Genomic DNA, 21,521 nt, shown 5'->3' with positions numbered 1-21,521 from the left:
TTTGTTAAGAAAGGCTGCACGATGTTGAAAGCTCTGGAAGTGACTGTCAACAATCAGATTATAAACTGCCAAACACCATGACATCATTTATATTTTTATTCTCGTAAATGTTGGTTTAAAGTCTGTTTTAACAGAAGTTGCTTCCTGAGCTTGTGAATTTTGCTTTATCACATTTATTCAATTGTTTCATCTCACGTCACAACAAGGTTTATGGTCTTGTCTTGATACACTGGTCTTGGTCTTAACTTGGTCTCGGTTTGGGTGGTCTTGACCACAACAACTAGAGGGAGTTGGACAAGCTGAAGACACAAAACATCGGTTCTGGTCTTGACTCTGTCTCGATAAACTCTGGTCTTGACTACAACACTAGGTTCTGGTCTTGACTCAGTCTGGCGTCACGTTTATCCTGTAATAACAGAGACATATTGTTGCACCAAAGGCTGATGTGTTATTCGTCAGAGCCAAAGAGCTGCAGTGTTAAAACACGCCAAGGTGTGTTTGTAGCCGTCAGTTCAACACCTGAACGCCTCGTGACGAGTTCAGATGTCCCCGTGTGAAAGCATCAAAAGCACAACAAGAAGCTCTTAGTCAAAAAAACAAGTGTTTATATTTCAGATTACCAATGCAGGTAGGCAGCCATCATCATCATCATCACTGTGAAGCATTCAGGTACAGTTAAAAAAATACAACTTTATATGTACATAGAAAAAGGTTGGTTTCGCTGAGCTTATAAAAATAACTATCCTACTCAACTGAAAAGATGCAGAATCACCGATCAGAGGGCAGAAGGGCACGGCGGGCTGCTGAGAGGGCACAGGTGGGTCTATCAGCTGACAGGTAGGAATCAATAACTGCTTTTGCACCGTGAGACCCAACAGGGCTGAACCAGGACAGGAAGACAACTAAAAACCCGGAACCAGGCCAGCGTTTTAAAGTTTGTCTTTCTGAGCATTTTACAAAACGTCCAACAGATCACAGCTGGGTTTTTATTTATTTTTTTGGATAAGGTTAAATTATAATGCAAAGATAAAGTACTGAATTTGAAAAGCTTTCCGTTTCATAGTAATGCAGTGTGGAGACTCTGGAGCTACGTTCACTTCAACTGGAGAGCGTTTCCTGTTCAGGTGAGATCTCATGCCGCTCACCTTTGTTCCAATTTCAACCCCGAGGATGTCAAACTGATCATCTGTGTCATTATTCTACCGAGGACCATCCAAGGCCGGATCAACACCTGGGCAAAGCCAGCAGCTGCCGTGTGACTCCGGACATGTACAAGTCCCAGGACTGCATGGCAGTGGGTTTTTGTAAATTTATAAAATGCTAAAATACAATATCATCTAAGGTGTTATTAGTTAATCCAGGGCTTTGTGGAAGCTGGAAGTGACACAGGACACAATGCACAGTAGGGTTAGGAGTCCTTGAACTCACCAGCAGGAACAGTTACCGACTGCATTAACGCACTATAACTATCCAAAAATTATTATTTTAATCTGACTGTTATAAAATAAAGAAAAGAAAACTGACAACAGGAATGTAAAACATTACAAAGCATAATTGAAAGTCTAAATCAGCTCTGCTCCACAGCAGACGATGATTAACTAGGAAAAAAATTTGTAATTTTGATATTTGATCAGCTGTTTATTAAATTTCTCAGGTTTTAAAATGTAAATATCTGCAGTTTTATGTTAAACTCTTTAATGAAATTAATTTGAATATCAACATTTGAAGAGCTTAATGGGCAACTAATTAATGATGAAAATAATCCCGGGTCGCAGCCCTGTTGGACCCAACAAGCCTTCTAAGCACCTGAATTTGGGAGCAAAGCTGGTTTGAAATAATAATAATAAACATAATTACTGAGCAAATGAAAGGTTTTCATGATTGAACTGGGTCAGTTCTTCACATCATACGAGTTTTTTCTTAAAACATTATGAAGTGACATCCGACGAGTTCAAAAGTACAAATGCATTATAACACCACAATCAAGGAACCGAGGAAAGCCGTTAAGTGAGTTATTTTAGTGTCCAAAAATCTTTCTTGTTTACTTCCACAGCATCCAGTCGTTGCCTTATTTTGTCTGTACTCGTCTTGGGAAGCAAAATGGTGCAAGCTATTGCAAGGTTGAAGAAACTGGGTTTCAAAGAGGTTTAATTTTAAGAGTTATGAAGGCCTCAAATGTGTTAATTTAGGGATTTGCCCAATGAAAACAACCCACCGACAAAAACTGAACCTAACAGAAATAAAGAGATTTAAATGGGTGTACTGGGGTGTAGATGGTGTACTAACCATCTGCTTTCAAAAAAAAAGAAAAAAAAAGAAAAAAAAGAAAAAAAACAGCGGGGAAATGTTAAACCGACGAACTGAACTGACTCTAAATTCCTGCTTCACGAGTGTCCTCAGGTTTAGTGATCTTGTCTTTCAGTACTCACTCCAGGTTGAATGGGGAAGTAAAATGGTGCAATGAAGCAATGTTCAGGATAACAAACATGGCTGCATATAGGAAGGGCAGTCTTCCCAAACCCCATGTTGTTTGTTTAAATTGGTTTGGGATCACTGATTGCTGTTACAACAAATAAAGTTAATGAGTTATCGTCCGACCTCCTGAGTTGATTTATCTTTTTCCTCTCTGCGGTCGTTTTTTGTCTTCAGTTGGTCTTTCTTTAATCCGTTCAGCTTCATTCCATTCTGCAGCAGCCATTTTGCATCCCGATTAAGTAGGCATTCAGTCAGAGTACAAATGCGACCTAAAGATGGCACATGACTTAACTCCTCTATCATGTTGTTTTAGTCTGTTTTGAGTCGTCCCTCTCCTCCTGCTGTTTTTGGGGGAAGCCATTTTGTTTCTCCTCTTCTTTTGGGGATTCAAAATGGTGCCCACTTGAAACCAACCTGCCATGACTTATCTCCTTCACACTCTGTTAAAAGGGATGCAAATTAATGAGCCAAACCAAATTTCTCCGGTTATGATCTGTCTTTTCGTCGGTGTGTATCCTCCCCCTCGCTCCTCTCTGTTAGGAGCTGACCTCCGTCGTCTCTCCCCCCGACTCCACCAGGGTCACCTGACCCTCCTCCCCCTCCATGATGATCCCTCCCTCCTGCAGCACCACCATCTCGCCCTCCTCCTCCACCATGCCGGCCGCTGCCTCCTCCTCATCCTCCTCCCCTCCCACCACCTCCTCGGGGCTGGCGGCGTTGGCGGCGGTGTTTGTGTTGGTGCTGTTGGCCTGACTTTGGGACATGGCCTCCAGTTTGATGCGGTACTCTTCGGCCTCCTGCTCCTTACGCATCAGCTGCTGCCGGTACTCCTGTGCCTTCCTGTTGGCTTCCAGCAGCTGCCTCTGCAACAACTCCTGCAGAAGAAGAAGAAGAAGTCGGCAATCAATCCAATATTCAGGAGACTCATTCCCATCAGTTCTGGATCAATTAGTTCATATGAGAACAATAAACTCAGTGGTCACTTTATTGGCCTCGTTCTTTAAATAAATCAATGTGCATGAAAGCTAACAGGCCTTTTTTTGGCTGCTATTTTGTTTGTTCATCCACCTTGATGCTCAAAACAAGATGAAAAGAATCAACTTACAAGACAAGACATAAACAAGTACCTTTACAAGACCAGCCAAAAACCAAGAGCAGATCTATTAAGGCGAGTGAACACGATGAAGCTGGAGCATTATGAAGTTCGAACCGTATCTGAATCTATACTAATAACAGCAGCTTCAGAAATGAATAGCAGCAACAGAGCTCAGTAATAATGTAATAATGATGCTGTAATAATGTAATGCTGTTATGTTGTATTATAACTGTAACGCTGTAATAATGCCGCAACAACGCTGTAATAACGTTGTAATAATGCTGCAGTAATGTCGTAATAATGCTGCAGTAATGTCGTAACAACGCCGTAACAACGCCGTAACAATGTAGTAACAACGCCGTAACAATGTAGTAACAACGCCGTAACAATGTAGTAACAACGCCGTAACAGTGCCGTAATAATGTAGTAACAATGCCGTAACAGCGCCGTAATAATGTAGTAACAACGCCGTAATAATGTAGTAACAACGCCGTAACAGCGCCGTAATAATTTAACAATGTAGTAACAATTATATTTATCTTAAAAGTGTATTTCAGTCTTTTCAATGTTTTCTTGCTTTTATCTTGTATTGTTTTTGTATTATTGTCTTTACACTTATTAACTTTGTAACTTGTTGAGAAGTGCTCTACAAATAAAGATTATTATTATAATAGTAACAACAATAATACCGTAATAATTTAATAATGCTATAATAATGCTTCAATAATGGCGTAATAATGTAATAATGCTTTCATAATGCCGTAATAATGTAATAATGTTGTAATGCCGTAATAATGCCGTAATAATGCCGTAATAATGCCGTAATAATGCCGTAATAATGTTGTAATAATGCCGTAATAATGTTGTAATGCCGTAATAATGCCGTAATAATGCCGTAATAATGCCGTAATAATGCCATAATAATGCCGTAATAATGCCGTAATAATGTTGTAATAATGCCGTAATAATGCCGTAATAATGTTGTAATAATGCCGTAATAATGTTGTAATAATGCCGTAATAATGTTGTAATAATGCCGTAATAATGTTGTAATAATGCCGTAATAATGTTGTAATAATGCCGTAATAATGCTTTCATAATGCCGTAATAATGCTTTCATAATGCCGTAATAATGCCGTAATAATGCCATAATAATGCCGTAATAATGCCGTAATAATGTTGTAATAATGCCGTAATAATGCCGTAATAATGTTGTAATAATGCCGTAATAATGTTGTAATAATGCCGTAATAATGTTGTAATAATGCCGTAATAATGTTGTAATAATGCCGTAATAATGCTTTCATAATGCCGTAATAATGCTTTCATAATGCCGTAATAATGCTTTCATAATGCCGTAATAATGCTTTCATAATGCCGTAATAATGCTTTCATAATGCCGTAATAATGTAGTAATGCTTTCATAATGCCGTAATAATGTAGTAATGCTTTCATAATGCCGTAATAATGTAGTAATGCTTTCATAATGCCGTAATAATGTTGTAATAATGCCGTAATAATGTAATAATGCTTTCATAATGCCGTAATAATGTAATAATGCTTTCATAATGCCGTAATAATGTAATAATGTAGTAATGCTTTCATAATGCCATAATAATGTAATAATGCTTTCATAATGCCGTAATAATGTTGTAATAATGGCGTAATAATGTAATTCTGTAATAATGCTATGTACCATTAGCCTCATTTATATGAAGTGACGTTAAATAGCTGCATGTGATCGCTACCTTCTTGGTTGGATAGTGTGCTTCAAAAGATCAGTCACACGGCAGTAAACACATCCTCCACTCACCGTCTCTCCAGTGTCGTTGTGATTGTTGGTCACCTCCAGCTTCCTCTTCCTGGAGGGCGGAGGCTGAGGCTCCTCCGTCACCACCTCCTCCGTCACCGTGTTGGCCGGCACCGCCAACACTGAAAACACAGATACAGACTCATGGTTAAATCCTGACGCGACTCGGGAAGCGCTGGACTGAGTGAAGGTCGAGTGTCGTACTCTGCTGTCCGTGCTGCATGGTGACAAAGAATGGCGGCGCCATCCCCCCCGTGGTCTGCAGGTTGCCGTGCTGGTCTGTGACTATGGTGATGACCCTCTGACCCGCCTCGTTGACGACAGTGGCGTGCTGGATGTTGGAGTCCAGAGCGCTGGCGGCCATCGCTTCTTCTGAGTCACCTGAGACACAAAGGACACCTTTACTGCTGGTTTCAAATACAATGTGATGCAAGCAATGGGGGCGGCGAGCTGCTGAGCCATAGGGAGCTCTGCAGGACAGAGCCGGGCGGCGCCGCAGCTTTGAACCAACAAACACCTGCAGTCGGATTTGATTCTGTACTGATAACGGAGCACTTTACCTGCAGGAGGAGCTCAGACTTAACTGCTTTTATTAAATTAACTTTTTGGGGTAAAAACGTTGATTTATCTTCACTTAAGCTTCTCAGCGGCGTTTGCGGTTCCACTGTTGTTGTTGTTGTTGTTGTTGTTGTTACAACAATACTACTACTTCATTTATATAAAAACTGGACACTGCTTGGAGAAAAGAAAGCGAGGAAGTTGAACTAGCTGGTAAGTTCAGAAAATGTGTGTCTGTTACTGGATTCCAGCTGTAGTTGTACATTTAACCGTGAAAGAAGTTAGCATAGCGTAGCCGTGATCAATCAGAGCACCATTCAGAAAACAAACATTTTAGAAGTTGTTTGCTTGTCTTCTTGCTGACTGACCTGACAAAGCAATAATTATTATGTTTAACAAATCAGCATCATGATGTCGTCGTTTCAGCATCAGTTTGATCCATTTACTGAAACTAAATAACAGCAAAATGTTCCGCCCAGCGGTCAAACTCACATGATAAATGTGATAAAATAATATTTGTGCTGTGTGTGAAACCGGCCTGAGAGGTCAGTGTGTGCGTTTGTACCTGCGTTGGCCTTGTTGAGCAGCTCGGCCAGGTTGACCACGCCCCCCTGGATGGCTGGTATTCCCTGGATGATGAACTGCGGCTGGTTGGTGGTGGTGCTGGTCTCCACGTTCATACTCACCTGGTTAATGTTCACCTGGTTCATGTTCACCTGGTTCTGCATGCCCTCCTACACACGCACACACACACACAGTTAGTTAACTTGCTCTGATTGGCTCAGTTCCTGGATGCCTGTAGGATCCAGATGATGTTATATGATCACAGTGAGGTCTGTCCTGAGCTGTTAATCAGTTTCTGACTTCCCTAAAAAAGATAGTACTTCCCTAAAACCACAGCATCTCCTTTTTATGACTAATAATAATAATAATAATAATAATATGCAGTATAATATTTTTTCACTTCACCCACGGAGCATCACGTTCACACAGCGAGCCCTGCAGCCTCTGTGACTTTAGGGAGGAGATCTAATTAAATAACAGGACAGTTTCTGAGAGGTAGCACATCTGTAGGCTGTTTAGACATATGTACAGAAATACAGCGCCAGGGCGGGGGTTATAGCCGAACTGAGAAAAATGGCAAAGTGGCAAATTGACGAGAACAAATAATTCCTGAAATTAAAGTCACAAGAAATCTAAATCAGTCTGGTGTTTTCTTCTGAATACGCCCGATTCACGGTAAAGTCTCTGAGGTGCATGATAACAGAGTTGTGGGCTAAAGTCACGATATTTCCTCACTGCTAAATCCGACAGTCTAATATAATTTCCCGCTGCATGCATAACACACGGCGGACGTGTGGTTGTGATGTTGCAGCCCTGCAAAGTGAAGGGATGTGGTTCCTTGAAAAGAAAAAAAAAAAAGTACAAATGCACACTATTTTTCAGAGTTTCTCTCATATATGTATAAATAAGATGTCAGAATATATTCAAGTTTTTAACATGTAGATTTGTGATTATCAGTTTCTCGTAAATCTACCACATTAATCTTTGAAATTGTTCCCCCTCCCCTCAGGCTCCAACTGTCTCTATCACAACAGACCTTATGTGCTGTTTTATCTTTACATCTTAAATCATATTACACATAAAGAGTCCAGATGACACTAAATACTACAGAGAATTACAGATTTAGTCCATGTGATGCCAACAAGCCTCCCTGGCTTCACCGGCCGCTGCGATATTAGATTTAGCCGCTAACGTGTCTTTAAACTCACGTCCTGACAAACTATCAACCTGCATTCTTCTGGGGGAAATACGGAGCAGGGAAATTAACTCTGCACGGCCGAACACGCCCCTTTTATACTTCACACCGACTCGACTAACAAACATCTGATCCACCGCCGTACGTAAAGTTACGAACCATTCAGCATTTTCACTAGCCCCATTTTTGTTATTGGGAAACATGTAGTCTTTACAGATAAAGACATCAACATTAGCATTTTATTGCATGTAATAAAAGTTAACAATTTAAATATTTATTAACAGCAGCAGTAAATACTGTAATACTGTCCCCCCACTTGGTTTTGAAGTAAACGTACACAGTGTATTTAGTGATCTTCGTGTACTGTTGGTGGATTTGAGATTTAAAATGACGTTCTGTTAATCTGACAGCAAACCCACGGGTCAGAGGTCAGTCTGTCTGCAGATCCTCACCTGCAGCAGCAGCATCAGCTCCGTGTTCTGGATGTCGACGGCGATGTCGAACGGCGTCTTGTCGAACTTACTGAGCGCGTGCACGTCGGCCCCGTGTTTGATGAGCGTCTCAGTGACGCCGTGGTGCCCGTGCTGCGCCGCCCAGTGAAGAGCCGTCATCTTCAGCATGTCTTTGGCGTTGATGTCTGCGCCGCTCTGAAAGGGGAGGGGAGGCACGTTAGAGGCCCTGTGAGGAGCCGTGAAAGGTTCCCAAAAAGACGGATTATTGATCACAGCTGATAACTGGATAATAAACGTCTGAATGTTTCCTCGGCAAAGTCGAGGGTCAAAGGTCACCAACTCAGAACCCCGAAGGAATCGAGAAACCATCCAGACCCCGATGCGTTCTCACCCGGACCAGCAGCTCCACGATGACCGTGTGGCCCTCGGCGGCGGCCATGTGCAGCGGGGTCCTGTCCACCTTGGTGCGTGCGTCTCTGCTGACGCCGGCTCTCAGCAGCACGTCGGCGGTGGAGTAATGGCCGTGCTGAGCGGCCAGGTGGAGGGGGGACGTCCCCAGCTACAGGACACAGGGACAATCAAATCAGTGGTGTGGGCTGATATCAGAAGATGGTGTTATTAGTGAAACAGCTGATTCTCAACTGGTAAACTATCTGTAGGCAGATTATCCAAATAAAGTGTAACCTGTAAATATATCATTACATTACAACATTATACTTTCTATTTAATGTTAAATGCACAGATTTCGGTCGAAAACCCTGCTACGAGGATACAACCTGGTCTGAGGTCAGTTCGGTGACGTTAGCTGAGGGTTTGAACAGCGCAGAGTGTTTTCCGTTACGTGAGAACACGGTGAAGCTAGCTGCACCTTAATCTGGAGTGCACACATATTAGAGCCTTTATGGTAACTGAAAGGTCAGTTAGAGGCTGTGAAGTCATCAAGATCATTTATCAAGCTGGGTCAGACGACGGGAACTTTGCACAAAGATACACTTGTGACAACGTCCGGTTTTAAAACAACGTATATATACAGGATGGAAATAAGATGAATTTAGGGCGGCAGCTAACGATGAGTTTAGTAATCCAGTATTTTACAGATTATTTCATTGATTCATCGTTTAAGAAGTACTTTTGCTTGGCGGCGGCCCAACTCTGAAATAATCCCAGACTTTGGACACTTTCTTCTTCATCCCTCGCTATTTTCTCTCTTCCTCCACTTTGCAGTAACAAATGTCCGTGCGAAGCGGTGAGCTGTATAGTTATGTGGATTAAACAAAGTGTTGATGCAAAGAATTTGTGCTTTTTAGTAATAAAAGTAATCAATAGATCGTTTCAGCTCTAGATTAACTGGATTATATTCACAGGAAGTATAAAACACGTTACACGTGTCCACGTGTAAAGAAAATGTTGGGAAATTACTTTATTCTGCTGGAAAAACAGTAAATTAATTTGCTGACTTTCTTGCGTCGTCGTCACTGTTTACAGACATGACAGAAGTTTTGTCTCAGAAATCAGTCTGGATTATGATTCAAACATGTTCCCCTGATTCAGAGGAAACTCGGTCAGTCTGTTCTTTCACACAATAAATCAACACAGAATATGAGTGTTGAAACATGTTGAGACAGGATTAAATAATCTAACCCCGCGTTGCACACAGTCAGTAACAGACGCTGAAGTCGGCGTCTCACCCAGTCGGTGGTGAACGGCGCTCCGTTGGCCATCAGGTTTCGGACCTCGTCGTCTTGACCTTTGCGAGCCGCCTCCAGCAGGCGCTTCCCCAGGTCCACCAGAGACATCTGCCAATCAGAGACCAGATTATAATCCAGAGACACTGAACCTCTCACACCTTCTGCGACAGGAACACAGCTCAACCTTTCTGAATTATTTTGACTGATATTTCGACATTAGGGGGAACGATTGTTTTTACTTTAGTTGTTTATGTAAAGCAGGATTTGAGGTTGAACTATTTTGTATCCGGCTGTAATTATTTTCATTCTGGATTAATCTGCTGATTATTTTCTCCAATAATCGATTGGAAACATTCTGAAAATACGAGAAACACCGTCACAAGTACTCAATTCTCATTCTGTCCAACCAACAGTGCAAAGCTCATCATTATTACAAATTTATTTAAAATAATAATAAAATAATGGAGAAGAAGGTGAAAGAGGCGTTAAAAAGAAAATACCTCTAATTTCTATCTAAGGGATTTATTCATGTACTTAGCTACTGTCCACCTCTGATTATTCTCATTTTCTGCAGGAATCTGAACCAAACAAAGATGTTTCCTGTTTAACAAACATTTCACCTCCTGCGGTTTGCTGTATTGCTATTAGATAAGATTTTGATTAATTGTTGACCCCTGAACGCAGAAACAGCTTCCTTCAGTTTACAAGTTTGACATGTTTATTTTAACAGAGAATTTAACATCCAGCTAACGGACTTAAATCAGCCACCTCCTCAACACATTTATACTGTTTTTAATCAGTGCGGTGGGATGTAACCCGGTACATTTAGTATGAAAAGACTCAAGTGAAGTACATGTACCTCAATCTTTCCATGCCACCTTCTACACATATTAAACGTTTTACTCCTCTACAGACTGAACCTGTGACGAACAGCAGAGTGAATATGAGGATGGTTTGAGGTGTTTTTCACTACTTTATAAACCAACAGAGAAGAATCCATAACAAAAACAGTCCCAAAAAAAAGGAAGTGTGAGGAAACATTTAACTCAGAAAGTCTGGAGGGGAAATTAAATAGTTTCCATGAGAGACAGTTAGCATCCTCACTGTAAATACCTCAAGCTAACGGATGTGTCCATTATCGGACGTCCTCTAAAATAAACAGGTGATGATCTAAAACACAGCACTGGTGTGAGCGGGTAGAACTGGGAACACTGGTTTTTCTTCAATATGATATTGCGGGCAAAAGCTAGCAAAGTTAGCCCGACGCTCTGTCCGATAATGGATTCAAACTTTCTGAGGGTTTTTTTAAAGGGCGCTAACAACACAGATAATATCAACTAAACACACAGAAAACAATAACCTCACAACGAAAATAAATGATTACAGATTTTAAACACGGAGCACTGGTGTGAGTGGGTTGTGTGCGGTTGAACTGGGAACACTGGTTTTTATTTAACGGGACAAAGTGTCCAGAAGCTGGCAAAGTTAGCCCGACGCTGCTCTGTCCGGTAATGGAACCCGCAGCACCACACGGCCGTGCGATAGAGAAACAGCGCAGAGAGACGAGGCTTCTCTCTCCGCGGCCGAGGAGCCATTTTACGCGCCTTCGCGGACAGAAAAAGAGTCCGCCATGTGCCACGTACCCCCGTCTCCCCTCTCCCCGGGCTGCCGTTTACCGCCACACCCGTTCAAAAAGCACCACCCGCTCCACCTAAACATTTACAGCAACACAGACAGGAAACCGTTTGATATTAAGTTGTTGGTTTTCCGGAGGAAGTCGGACAGAAATTTCCTATTTTACACACACGGAGAAAAAACTACTTCCACATCCGGTTAACTAGCATTCTTCAAGCGCGCGCGCGCCGTCAAACAGCGTACAGGAGGATTTATCTTTAATTATCTCTAACAGCGGTTATTATTTATTTTTTGTGACCGTTTCACGCGTGAAGACGAAGAAAAAGGTTGTTCTGTTCCGCCGGAGGAGGCCGGAGCAGCTACTCACCGTGTCCAGGTTTGTGAGGAGCCAGCCGGGGAGCTCTGCTGCTAATGTTAGCACGCTAGCCGGCTAAACGGAACAAATCCCCGCGGTGTGCGGAGGCGTCTTCGCGCTGTTATCTCTCTGCGTTTAGCACAAACAGGTCAGTAATGTGCAGACTTTCATTCAATGCGCTAAAACATGGACATTAAGGCGCCACTGCGGCTCGTCTGGCTCCTGCGGGCTTGTTTACTGCGGACAGTTACCCGGCGCACGCCCGGATGTTATGGGTGCAGCCTTCACAATAAGAGCGGAAAGCGTAGGTTTTTGAACTCGGGTTTGGGTAAAATGGTGGAAATCTGAAGTTATTTTACTGTGAATAATGTGTAATTCTGTGTGTCTAATATACAAAACGAGACTGTTATATGTGCGAGAGACAAACTCCAACAAACTCATCAGACGTGACAGACAGGAAGTTAAAAAACAACACGATGAGGAGGATTTAACTGAAGGTCGAATGATGGAGTTTTTATTTTATTTAAACTGTACAATAAAGATATTTAGTTATATTTTGCTAATTTAGTGACAATTAAACGTTGCTTTCACACCCGCATCGTGTTTTATCCGTCAGTCCGCGTTTTATGTTGAAAGTCCTGGCAGGAAGTGCGGTGTTGATCGTGTCTGCGTTGACGCTCGTGTTTACCAGCTAGTTCTGTTAGCCTGTTAGCCTGTTAGCATGCAGACTGTTAGCAAGTTAATTTTAAAGCGTGTTTTACCTTCTTCTCTCGTAGATTCCCGCGAGTTTACGTCTCCCGGCGTGGATCAGGTTCTGACAGGTGCCCCCCCCGCCGAGAACGGTTTTTAATAAATAGTTATTTTTGTGTTTTATCTGGTACAAATATGGCGGCCACTCGACACCGGAGGTGGAAGCCAGAGTGAGTTAACCTCCCCCGTGGGCGGGCTCTGTGACGACACTGTGGAACAGACCTGAGGTCAGTGACGGCGGGTGTCTCAGTCTGACGGTGCCGCAGCGCAGAACGCTCGGCTGACCTCAGACCAGCCCGGAGAGCAGGCGCATTCCTGCCTGCAGAGCTCTGCTCTCAGACCCGAACGGCGTTTAAAAGCTGCTGGTTCTTATTTATCAGGAACTGTTGATCAGATGCTGATACGCATTTTATTAGTAACTAATTGCACATTGAAATCTGTGTTGCTCTGCAGTTCAGATAGCAGCTGACATTCATACTAGTAATTAATAATATAGTTATTAGCACTATGAGATCTATCTGTTTCTGTTTTACTGGTATCTGTTATTTATATACTAGCACATTAGTCACTAGGAACTATTCCAAAAGATACTAGTAACACTTGAATTCTTACTTGTAAATGTTTATTTATTTTTTAACAAACACACACTTTTACTGTTTTTAATTATTTTTATGTAATTAACTGTATGAAATTACTAGTTCTTTGTTTATTATATTTTTTATAGGCTTTGGCAACATTGTTGTTTGGCAAATAAAGCTGAATTGAACTGAAAATGGAAATAGTTTGTAGTTCCTAATAAAAAGGTAATATCTGAACTGCAGAGCTTCATATTTAAACGGTAAAAAATTTTGCAATTGGTTACTAGTAACTAATGGAATAGTTATAAATAACTAAAATTAAGTACTAGTATCTAATAAATTGTTACTAGTAAAACAGGGATAGTTACTAGTAACTAATAAATAAATACTAGTAGATGTTAAATAGTGACTAGTAAGGTTTAAGGAATAAATGTTCAAATAGCTGCCAGTGTTCATTTAAAAACAAGAGTTAATTATAAATATTTGTGGTTTGATATTGCAAAGCAAAGATGAACATGCAGTTCTTTATCTACTGAATTGTTTTATCCGCAGTGTAGAGCTGTTAAATCATCCCGCTAAAAATGTTTAAGTCGTTTAAATTAAATGTTAAACCTTCAAAATTCCAAAAGGACCTAAATGATCCTAAAACACTTTCCCACTGAACTAAATATCTGAACGTTACTGAATTCTCCCCTTGTATTATAATTTCTTAACACTAATTTTAATTTATTTCTACTTAATGTATTTTTAGTCATTAGTATTCTTGTTCCCTCTGCCGATGTTTTCTCTCTGGATTATGTGCTGCCATGTCTGTTTTTAAACTTCACATGTTTTAGTAAAATATTAAGATATGCAGATGTGGATAAATGATTTATTCCAGCGTCCTCATGTTGTTTTTGTTTGTGTGTACATGTTGTACACTGACAGTAATGTGAAATTCCTCCTATGTTCATTTAAGGTGATTCTGGTGTTTTCAGACATATTTACCAAACAAAAACGGCTAATTACTGCTTTTCTTTTCATTCAGTGAACTTTAATAAAGCCAATTATGTGGCTGCTCTTATCTGTTTATTTTCATATTTGTCAGTTTGTTTGAACTCTTCCTCTTTATTTTACTGATTGATTCACTCTTAAATCTTTGTTTATAATCAGTTTTTTTTTTTTGTCAGTGCTTGAATACAAATAAAGATGTGTGATCTTCTCACAGGGACGAGACTCCATTTCTTCCACTTTCTTCTCGTCTCGGACGCTAATGTCCCGTTTGTTCTCACGATCACTTAGAAAAATTTAATGATATTAGAGTTCATAGAGGACGTCAGCATTGATGAATAAGCTACTGAAAAATAAAAGCTTCATTTAAATCAGAAACTTTATTTTTTCTGCATTGATTAAGCTGTAGATGCACAAACTCACCTGTGAGCAGATACGCATCACTTCCTTTCTAGGAGACGACGTGAACCCGGTCTCATATTTACAAACTTGAGTTTGAAGAAAAACAAAATCATGTTGATCAAAAAACAGATAATTTCTTTTATTGTTGGCAGGTGTTCAGGACATTCGGACAGGTGAACGGTAGTTTTTCTTCCTGTGGTTCAGTGAAACAGCGCGACAAATAAATATAAATAAATAGATCTGTAAATGAAGCAGCTCTGGATAAAAGAACTAAAAGGCACAGATGGAAACAGATAATAACTGTCGTCTCTGGGGGAGTTTGAACGCATCACAGCTGTTTCTCAAACATTCACTAAATAAATAATGGAATAAATAAATTACTGATCTGACACAAAGAAAACTTTAAACAATCAACGGTGGATCAATACAGTGTTTCTATTATTTTGTCCACATCCAGAAGGCTTTCATCCGTCTCCTTTTTCAAACTGGAACCTTCAAATCTGATCAGAATCTGGTTTCAGTGTCAACACGAGGACAGCTGATCTGGGACCAATCACATCGCTGGGATTACTCAGTACTTCCTGTAGGGTTCAGGTAAACGGCGTCGGTCTTATTCAGAGTGAAGACTCGTTTCAGATCCACTAGATCAGATCCTAATTACAAAAACAGAAGCTGAACTAAAGAAGTGATTCAGAGAGTGAAGAATCTGAACCAGGATCAGCCTCAGCACCTCGGCCCGGTCTTATTGTGAAAACCAAGCTCTTAATTTGGTGACTTCCTGACACGGTCACGTTTCTTCAGTAACGGGACAGGAAGTGAGGCCTGCAGAGGCTGATCTGGGGTCAGAGGTCAGGTGATGGAGGGGGCTGATCTGGGGTCAGAGGTCAGGTGATGGTGGAGGCTGATCTGGGGTCAGAGGTCAGGTGATGATGGAGGCTGATCTGGGGTCAGAGGTCAGGTGATGGTGGGTTGTGTTTCAGAGCAGCAGGTTGAGGTCGGCCAGCAGAGCGTCCACGTTGGCGATGGGAGCTCTCCAGTAGTTAAAGGAGGAAAACTCCGTAAGGGCGACCTGCAGACAGACGTTAGCATCGTTAGCATCGTTAGCATCACAGTCTCACTCCCAACTCGTCATCACATATGGACGCTTGGCCAGGACCCCTTGGTGTCGCTTTTTAACGCCCTGGGAACCCTTTAGCACCGTATTCGACTTTCAAAATAAAACATTAACGTTGTGAAATGTAGCAGTATACTCGGTAGGGCCGGGAAATTAATGTAAATATAATCAAAACTGAAGTAAAGTCGGTTATTTCAGTTATTCAGTCCTGTTAATATTGTGTCTGTGTTCAGATCCTAATGCGTGCGTGGTCACGTGACTCCGGCGAATAAAACAACAACAAGAAACAAAACAATCGTAATCGAGGTGAAATGTTCAGTTAATCGGGATTTTGATTTTAGGTTAAATCGTCCAGCCCTCTAGCTCGGCCAGGTTAAGATCACTGGTTTGGGTTAAAAATCAAACATCAGTTAACCTCTTAGCATTCAGGCCAAACGCCTCTTCAGGCAGATCCACAGTAAACTGATTAATATCAGTTTAAACACACTGAAACTGATGGATAGAAAATGAGAAGAACAAGTTTAAACTTCACACCAACACCATGAAAAATGACTCAGTGTCAGCCCCGCCCCCTGGCGGCAGGCGGGCGGCGGCTGCTGCGTCGCTCCGTATCAGCAGGCAGCTCCACGCAGACGTGCGTTTCTGCTGGTAGATCATGAACTTCCTCCTTAAAGCTGGATGTCGTTATTTGCAGAATCTTATTGGCTACAGGAAGCGCCAGTCGTCGGCTCTATTGGCTCGGCCTACCCGGGAAATAACGGGGGCCGGCCCTTCCTCGCAGCGCCGGCTCTCGTTGGCCGCTGTAGGCTGTGAAAAGGACACGTGAGCTCCTATTGGCTCGGATCAGCCGTCAGCGGAAAGGTCAGAGTTCAGCCGCTAATCTGAATACAAGCTGTCGTAGCCGTTTACATTCAGATCAGAGTTATTCCGGTTATAAAGACAAACGAGCCGCCGGTGAATCTGAAGCGGTGCGGCAGCCGTCCCTGAGGATTTACTGATGGAATCGTGTGTTTTGGACTAAATGTTTTACTGGACTGGATCGTCTGGACCTTTGACAACGTTTCTGTTGGAATATGATCGATGGCTGGATTAAGTTACTGTGAGGCTTCACAGGGGAGTCGCCTCACTTTTGATTGGACCCGCTGTGGTGACTGAATCTTGAAATGGTTTGCGTTGGTCGAGTCACGAGGATTTACTTTCAGACGGTGGATCGTATGAGCATGAAGTTAAAACAGCAGCTGTGTGCACAGACTGAGAGCTGCAGGCCGCTGGAATCTAAAGAGGTTAACTTACAGTAAGTAAGTTAAGTAAGAGGGTGTGATGGCGCAGTGTGTGAGACCCGGGTTCAATCCCTCACTGTGTCCCTGAGCAAGACACTCGTTGCTCCAGAGGCTGCGACCTCTGACACGTACAGCAGCTGTAAGTCTGTAAGCTTTGGATAAAAGCGTCAGCTGAATGAATAATTATTGTTATTTTAGTAAAGTTATTTACATACGTAACTTAAATTAAACATTTAATGTTGCTGGTTTCTGCTCATATGTTAATTATGTGTTTACTAACAATAAAGACGTCTGTCCCCTCACCTCCTCCTCCTGACTCCTCTGTGAGGACGACTTGTCTTTTCCTGTGATGCTATTGGCCGGCTGAGCGTTGGCCAAACCCAGATCCTCCAGCTCCGACAGGTCGAGGGCCGGGATTGGCTGCCTCCAGAAGAGGAAGGAGTCGTATTGGCTGTTGGACTTCAGCATGTTTGGATCTGAGAATTAAAAGGACAGAAACTGTGACTGAGCTCAGCTGGAACGTCCTCCCGGCGTCCGTTAGATAACCGAGTGAGTGTAATTTGCTTTATTTTGTCAGGTTATATTTGTTTAATCTTGGATTAGTTTGTTGTTTTGTCCTGAAGTCAGTTCTCAGCTGAGTTTAATCTCAGTAATCTCTGAGACGAGGGAGAGAAACCCTTTCAAATGAAAACACGTCTGATCTGAGGAACCGATTCAATAACAACATAAGAATTCTTGGATGTTAGACGTTAAAGAGTTTGTTGCAGAGAACTTATTTCTCCGTGGGCACGAGTTTTCAGTGCGAATGATTTGCATGTCTAGCATTGACGATATAAAGACGTAGCCGCCGGCATCCCCCGTTGGTTTGGGGACTACCCTTCTGAAGGGTCCAGTTTGGCATTTTGGAACCAGACGTGACCATATTTGGACAAGAGGGCGGAGCTAGCTAGTGTGGTTAGCAACATGCATCTGTTATTCATGTTAGCTGTTATGTTAGCTGGGATGCTAATTTTAGCTAGCGACAAACAGGCTAAAAACAAAACGTTCTTACCGGACAAACAAGCAGCCAACTCCTGATGAGCTTTTTCAGCGGCGCTGGTTAAATTTACACAGAGCAGCGGGTACGAGTCGCCTCTATCCTGATTGTCAATCAGCTTGTAGCCCCGCCCTAAAGCCTCCCCTGCTTCCTGGTCTCTGTTCCTCTAAATGGGACCATAATTTACTAAATGAACATCATGCTGTGTTGAAGAAGACTTGAAACTAGCGACTGAGACCAGAAACTCATCAGGAAAGTGTTTACTGAGGGAATAAATCAGCTGACAAGTAGAAACATTTTCTCACAGACTTCTATAGAGTCGCCCCCTGCTGGCTGCTGGAGAGGACGCAGGTTTAAGTCGCCCCCTGCTGGCTGCTAGAGAGGACGCAGGTTTAAGTCGCCCCCTGCTGGCCGCTAGAGAGGACGCAGGTTTAAGTCGCCCCCTGCTGGCCGCTAGAGAGGACGCAGGTTTAAGTCGCCCCCTGCTGGCCGCTAGAGAGGACGCAGGTTTAAGTCGCCCCCTGCTGGCTGCTAGAGAGGACGCAGGTTTAAGTCGCCCCCTGCTGGCCGCTGGAGAGGACGCAGGTTTAAGTCGCCCCCTGCTGGCCGCTGGAGAGGACGCAGGTTTAAGTCGCCCCCTGCTGGCCGCTAGAGAGGACGCAGGTTTAAGTCGCCCCCTGCTGGCCGCTAGAGAGGACGCAGGTTTAAGTCGCCCCCTGCTGGCCGTTAGAGAGGACGCAGGTTTAAGTCGCCCCCTGCTGGCCGCTAGAGAGGACGCAGGTTTAAGTCGCCCCCTGCTGGCCGTTAGAGAGGACGCAGGTTTAAGTCGCCCCCTGCTGGCCGCTAGAGAGGACGCAGGTTTAAGTCGCCCCCTGCTGGCCGCTAGAGAGGACGCAGGTTTAAGTCGCCCCCTGCTGGCCGCTGGAGAGGACGCAGGTTTAAGTCGCCCCCTGCTGGCCGCTAGAGAGGACGCAGGTTTAAGTCGCCCCCTGCTGGCCACTAGAGAGGACGCAGGTTTAAGGCGCCCCCTGCTGGCCGCTGGAGAGGACGCAGGTTTAAGGCGCCCCCTGCTGGCCGCTGGAGAGGACGCAGGTTTAAGTCGCCCCCTGCTGGCCGCTGGAGAGGACGCAGGTTTAAGTCGCCCCCTGCTGGCCGCTAGAGAGGACGCAGGTTTAAGGCTCTTCAGCGTTCAGACCCGGAGCTTCCTGCTTGGTGTCTACCTTCCTGTGAGGTCATTAAATCTCTGCAGACTGAAAGCAGCGTCGGCTTATTTTAAACCTGCTCTGGTTTTATTTTTACCTTGTCGCTGTTTACAGAGAACAGACTGAACCTTTTACTGTAACACAGGAGCTTCATGCATCAGTAATATGATATAGACAGTAAATAAAGACTCAGTCAAGTTTTGATGAGAAACTAATAAAAAAAAAAGATAAAGATTTATTTCCATTGAAGCTGTAAATTAAATTTAACATAAGACAACGACTCTGAACTCCCCGATTAGATAAATTAATCAATAACAGCTCTCAGATCAGTCTGTCGGTGTCGCTCCTCAGAATCTCAGCTGTAATTTCAACAGCAGAGCTTTTCTCTGTCTGACTCCTTTTATAGAGTCACAAACTCCAAAGAGCCCTGAAAGCCTCTCAGCTGATTTCTATAACCTGTTAATTAACTATAAATCATCCCACAAGACTGATTCACTGATTTCAGATCACTTCAAACTGCAGGTCTGAATAATCGATGTGTTAAAATCAGGTCCTTTTATATTTAACCGTCTGAGTATATTTACTTCCAGGGAGGGGTCCTCCATCAGTGACTCATTTTATATATATATATGTATTTATATTCTGCTTATTTCTGTCTAGAACAGAAACTGGGTCATCAGACTGAAATAAACCACTCAGCACTCTCACTGATGATTCCTCTTGGCCACCAAACTACATTCACATTTCTGTCGTTTTTATATTCGGCTGGTTTTCTTCTGGAACAGGCGTGTTGGTCTCGAGGTGTTGCCCCGGCTGCTGATTGGCGTTTCATCGTCATTGTTTTTAATTAAAAAGCGTCACCGCTACCTACATTTTTGCGTCCTGTCTGTTTCTGATGTGACGTTTAAAATCGAGGGATAAATCGATGACTGATCAGGGCTGCATTTGAGGCGTTGGCCCGGTGTTCTGGCTCATCACCAGCCGAAGATGCAGCCGAATAAAACCGACTTTACACGAGCTCTCCCTGACATTTATCACATGAATGCACCTTAAATACCCAGATTCGGACATTCAGTTTGGTTGCGCGTCGTTTTTTAAAGGATTTAATTAGCAGCAGGTTCCAGTTTCACCGGCTTTTCACGCAGAAAACCGACAGAAATGTTTCCTGCAGCCTGAAAATCATCGGATTTAAATAAAACAGCTGTTACCTTCTTGTTTTCGGTGAGAAAATAAAGCTTTCTGTGATTTATCTTCTTTGTTCTGCTGGTTTCTTTTGTTGCAGAGGGTTCAGATGCTGCTGCTCTGCTGCTGCAGGTCAGAATGAGCTCTGCGCCTGCGTCAAGCTCACCTGACTATACACCAAGGCTTCCGTTTATGCATTTCAAAATAAAAGCCATGTTTACGTCCCTCAGTTGAGCTTGTTGGTGATTTTAGTGAACACACTCCAGCAGATTTACATGAGACAAAGAAAAGGCCTTTTCAGAAGTCTTACGGTCTATTTATTCATCTCAGGGGAAACATATATTCACTTTATGTCCCCAGAATTACCCAGAAAGACACAGCAGGTTGTTATCCTAAAATCACACATTTATTTTGAAATACATGTAAAGTTCCGGTTTGTTCGGTGTGTTTCACACACACACACACACACACACACACACACACACACACACACACACACACACACAGCATACCCAAAAGATGGTCTTATAATAACTATAAGCAAATCAATAATTAAATTACAATCGAATAAACTCGATTTAAAAAATACACAAGTAAATAAAATAAATTTACGTAACATATTTAAATTGATCGATCGATTGCCTCTACTGACTCTGGACTCTGACTGGAGACTCGTCTGTACTGACTCGGGACTGGGACTAAAGACTCGTCTGTACTGACTCGGGACTCGGACTGGAGACTCGTCTGTACTGACTCGGGACTTGGACTGGAGATTTGCCTCTACTGACTTTGGACTGGGACTGGAGACTCGTCTGTACTGACTCGGGACTGGGACTAGAGTCTCGCCTCTATTGACTTTGGACTGGGACTAGAGACTCGCCTCTACTGACTTGGGTCTTGGACTGGAGACTCGGCTCGGGACTCGAAGGTGTTAGACTCAGGGAAAATGGGCAGCGTGAGGATTTGATTTTGACAAGGGACAGATTGTGAATGCTAGATGAGGGGCCCACAGTGAATTGGCAGACGCTTTTATCCAAAGCAAGTTACATTTGAGGAACAACATTCAAGCACCAGTACAGCGAGAGATCTACACGTTAGTTACCGGTAAGGGCTGGTACAGCATCAACGGGGTGAACACCTAGGGGAGGTTAGAGGTGTT

General features: G+C 42.9%; 2 protein-coding genes and 1 long non-coding RNA gene across 4 annotated transcripts; 1 reads left to right on the top strand and 2 right to left on the bottom strand.

Annotated features, from left to right (window-relative positions):
* Positions 1 to 582: 582 nt before the first annotated feature.
* gabpb2a (GA binding protein transcription factor subunit beta 2a) lies at positions 583 to 12,727 on the bottom strand. Of its 2 annotated transcripts, none has more exons than XM_038724362.1 (8): positions 12,590 to 12,727; positions 9,839 to 9,946; positions 8,542 to 8,709; positions 8,151 to 8,345; positions 6,505 to 6,673; positions 5,586 to 5,762; positions 5,385 to 5,503; positions 583 to 3,350 (listed from the first exon to the last, which is right to left on the bottom strand). In XM_038724362.1, the coding sequence occupies exons 2-8, from the start codon at positions 9,944 to 9,946 to the stop codon at positions 3,012 to 3,014; spliced, it is 1,275 nt and encodes a 424-aa protein (XP_038580290.1). In that variant the 5' UTR covers positions 12,590 to 12,727; the 3' UTR covers positions 583 to 3,011. The 2 variants fall into 2 exon arrangements, with proteins under 2 accessions (XP_038580290.1, XP_038580291.1); XM_038724363.1 differs by lacking the exon at positions 12,590 to 12,727 and adding an exon at positions 11,841 to 11,979.
* LOC119906937 lies at positions 11,846 to 14,364 on the top strand. The gene is made up of 2 exons (XR_005445056.1): positions 11,846 to 11,976; positions 12,605 to 14,364. It is a non-coding gene; the product is annotated as an uncharacterized LOC119906937 (long non-coding RNA).
* Positions 14,365 to 14,662: 298 nt separating this feature from the next.
* Positions 14,663 to 20,539, bottom strand: mllt11 (MLLT11 transcription factor 7 cofactor). Its single transcript, XM_038724402.1, has 3 exons — positions 20,389 to 20,539; positions 17,246 to 17,418; positions 14,663 to 15,617 (listed from the first exon to the last, which is right to left on the bottom strand). Exons 2-3 carry the CDS (start codon positions 17,408 to 17,410, stop codon positions 15,525 to 15,527), a joined length of 258 nt encoding a protein of 85 aa, XP_038580330.1. The 5' UTR covers positions 17,411 to 17,418; positions 20,389 to 20,539; the 3' UTR covers positions 14,663 to 15,524.
* Between the last annotated feature and the right edge of the window lie 982 nt (positions 20,540 to 21,521).

The sequence above is a fragment of the Micropterus salmoides genome, unplaced genomic scaffold (assembly GCF_014851395.1).
Source record: "Micropterus salmoides isolate LMB-PRFRI ecotype aquatic unplaced genomic scaffold, ASM1485139v1 Ms_hic_scaffold_17, whole genome shotgun sequence".
NCBI lineage: Eukaryota > Metazoa > Chordata > Actinopteri > Centrarchiformes > Centrarchidae > Micropterus > Micropterus salmoides.
This window is presented reverse-complemented; position numbering and strand designations above follow the sequence as displayed.